At 32.9% G+C, this 2,806-nt stretch overlaps 1 protein-coding gene across 1 annotated transcript; it reads left to right on the forward strand.

Annotated features, from left to right (window-relative positions):
* Positions 1-353: 353 nt before the first annotated feature.
* On the forward strand, positions 354-2,460 carry LOC145728198 (odorant receptor 10-like). The gene is made up of 7 exons (XM_081978255.1): positions 354-531; positions 601-840; positions 895-1,234; positions 1,285-1,384; positions 1,444-1,536; positions 1,596-1,751; positions 1,811-2,460. Exons 1-7 carry the CDS (start codon positions 354-356, stop codon positions 1,850-1,852), a joined length of 1,149 nt encoding a protein of 382 aa, XP_081834381.1. The 3' UTR covers positions 1,853-2,460.
* The last annotated feature ends 346 nt before the right edge of the window (positions 2,461-2,806 follow it).

Here is a 2,806-nt window from a genome sequence, read left to right on the forward strand (position 1 = left end):
TGAAAAATTAAAGTAACCTAGTTCGAATAAGCTTCAACATGTACAATAATTTGATTGATTTTAATCCAGTTTTTGTGACAAAAAAGCATTACAGGACCGTATTTTTATAGTAGAAAACCACAAGTATATGTGTATTAATTAATATTAAAATATTCCACTTTATGCAACGGTTTCTGAAAGACACCACAATTTCAGATAACTGACACTTTGAACATGCATATATTACATTCTGATCCGACCAAATACACCTCTGTAACAGGAATTATTAATATTCAATAATGTCATTTAAAAGAACATTGTTTTAATGCACTCCAGTCGTTGCTTCAGTGTGTTTTGTAATCTGAAATGCAAATATGTTCTCTGCCACACAATGGTTGGTGATGGCCTCAGGAATCTGGCAACTAAATATAAAAGAAAAGTATCGAATCCCGTATAAAATATACAGATTTTATATCAGACTCTTATACGTACTCGTTGCCATATTGATTCATTGCAATTTATTTTATTATCTTGGAAAAGACAATAATCGAGGTAACTCTTCACTAAACTATTTTAATATGCCATTTAAAAACATCACATCTAATGGTTTTTCTATTTCAGCATTGGAGATTCTAGCACACTGTATTAATCTTTTTCAATGTTTAATTAAATTAGCAATATTTATGAGAAAACGCGTTGTCGAATTGGTCAAAATAGCCCATGAAGACACTTTTAATGACGCTGATAATATTCCAGAATGCAACCAAACTCTTAAGAAATGCAAATCATATGTTGCGAAGATAAGTTTATTTAACGCTGCTTATTGTGTTAGTGTAATTGCGTTCTTTACGACTTACGGAGGTGATTTGTTATGAATACTTCAACGTGGCTTTTAAATTATTATGAAATCTGCAGGGTTTATGGATTATAAACGGCTAAGAAAATGTTTTGCTGAAGGTGTAGAAGAGCCTGAATATGTGTTTAATTTATGGTACCCATTCAGCTACAGGAAATACCTGAAACTAGTTTTTTTCTTGGAGGCTTTTCTTCTCATCCAAGCATGCACGACCAGTTTTTCTGTTATAGCCCTCTTGAATACACTTACTATGTATGTTGTAGTAAAGTTGAAACTACTGCAGTTTGGTTTTAAAAACTTTGACCGAAAATTCAACACAAATGGAAACTGCAATATGAGTCATTCTGAAGCAATTGAAAATCTTCAAAGCTTGATTGAAGAACACCAAGAAATTATTAGGTGGATTACGAAAGCCGAATGTTTTATGTCGTAATTTAAATACATTTTAGATATTGCACTGAATTGGATAGACACCTGAACACCGTTCTTTTAATTGAATATTCAATAACATCTCTAATGTTAGCATCGCTATTCCTGCAATTAATGCAAGTAGGTAGTAGTAATCAAGAAACAATTATACCTATATGTAAATATTATATTGATAATAGGGTAATCGAGTTGAACTCTTCACACCTTATTTCATCATGTTGATTTTCCAGTTATTTCTTCTATCCTATAATGCTGAACAAATCAAAACTGAAGTAATATTGAATTCATTCTAATTGAAAACTTAAACAATTAACATTATTGATGGTTACAGAGTGGTAGAATTTCTTGGGCAATATATGAAAGCAACTGGTTTTTACATGGACCTGAAGCTGGATATTTAACAGGTTTGATCATTTTAAGATCCAGAAAAGTATTATCGCTGAATATTGGTCCTTTTGGAGCGATTGGCTTAGATGCTGCAATGGATGTAAGAAATAGTAAACCTCTATTTTAGTTTAGAAGCTAATAGATTGGGATTTGTTACAGAGAGTTAAGTTGGCTTATTCGTACTTAGCTGTTCTGCGTTAGCGTAACCAACTTAGAGTGAGTTCATGACGTTTTCAACCACATTTTTGGAATCCTCATTAAATTTTCAATTTAACCACCTGAAAAAAATACTACAAAATTTGTGTCAAAGTTAACAGCCAGAAGCACAGACAGTATAGGACAAAATCGCTTGTAAAACCCTCTAGGAGTGAGTTACGACAGTTTTAAACACATTTTTGGAATCCTCATTAAATTTCCTATTCAATAACCTAAAAAAACACTGCAAAATGCGGGGACAGACAGGGAGAAAAGTGGTGTTAAAATTTGAACTGGCTTAAAGGGCAGTCGGGGACAAAACCACCTGTAAAGCCCTCTGGGAGTGGACAGTTTTAAGCACATTTTTAGAATCATTAAATTTGCAAAAAAATAAACCCGAAAGAAAAACTACAAAATCTACAACACTACAATATCTACAGTAAATTAAAAATTCTTCAATTTAATGTAACTTGTTAACGTAGATACTAAATAAACTCATATTTTTGCAACTAACCATGATCCCATTGACCAAACTGGACAAAACCTTGATAATTAAAAAAACCATTACATCATTAAAACTAACTTAAACTATTTTGATGAGACTAATCGAATAAAAATCCGATGGGATCAGTTGTCATTGAGTTATTGCTACTGCATTTGGACGTGCAATAGAAATTCCCATTCTTCAATGTGGAATAAGTGGGAAGATTCTTTTCCCAGGTGACTAATACGCAGCTTTAGGTATTCTTTTGTCTAGCCAAACTAGACGCAATTTTCTGAAAACTATTTAATTGGACAACACTTGTCGTGTTGGATTAGCAACACGTACAAGAAATGCCCGTATTTGTATCTGTTTCACTATAGTACCCCAGGTACCCATTGTTTCCTGCAAACTGTTGCGACACGCTTCTCAGGTGGTCAAATAGTATTTTCCGAGGTGTGTAATTCATTTACGGCGTT

Source organism: Ips typographus, linkage group LG4 (genome assembly GCF_016097725.1).
Source record: "Ips typographus isolate SLU linkage group LG4, UJ_Ityp_2.0, whole genome shotgun sequence".
Taxonomy (NCBI): domain Eukaryota; kingdom Metazoa; phylum Arthropoda; class Insecta; order Coleoptera; family Curculionidae; genus Ips; species Ips typographus.

What these genes read in the sequence shown, in the direction of transcription:
- LOC145728198 (XM_081978255.1), top strand. Translation starts at nt 354, where the DNA reads ATGTTCTCTGCCACACAATGGTTGGTGATGGCCTCAGGAATCTGGCAA. An exon ending in GTTCTTTACGACTTACGGAG is followed by an intron (nt 841 to 894) that starts GTGATTTGTTAT and finishes TGAAATCTGCAG; the next exon opens with GGTTTATGGATTATAAACGG. An exon ending in TATTCCTGCAATTAATGCAA is followed by an intron (nt 1,385 to 1,443) that starts GTAGGTAGTAGT and finishes TATTGATAATAG; the next exon opens with GGTAATCGAGTTGAACTCTT.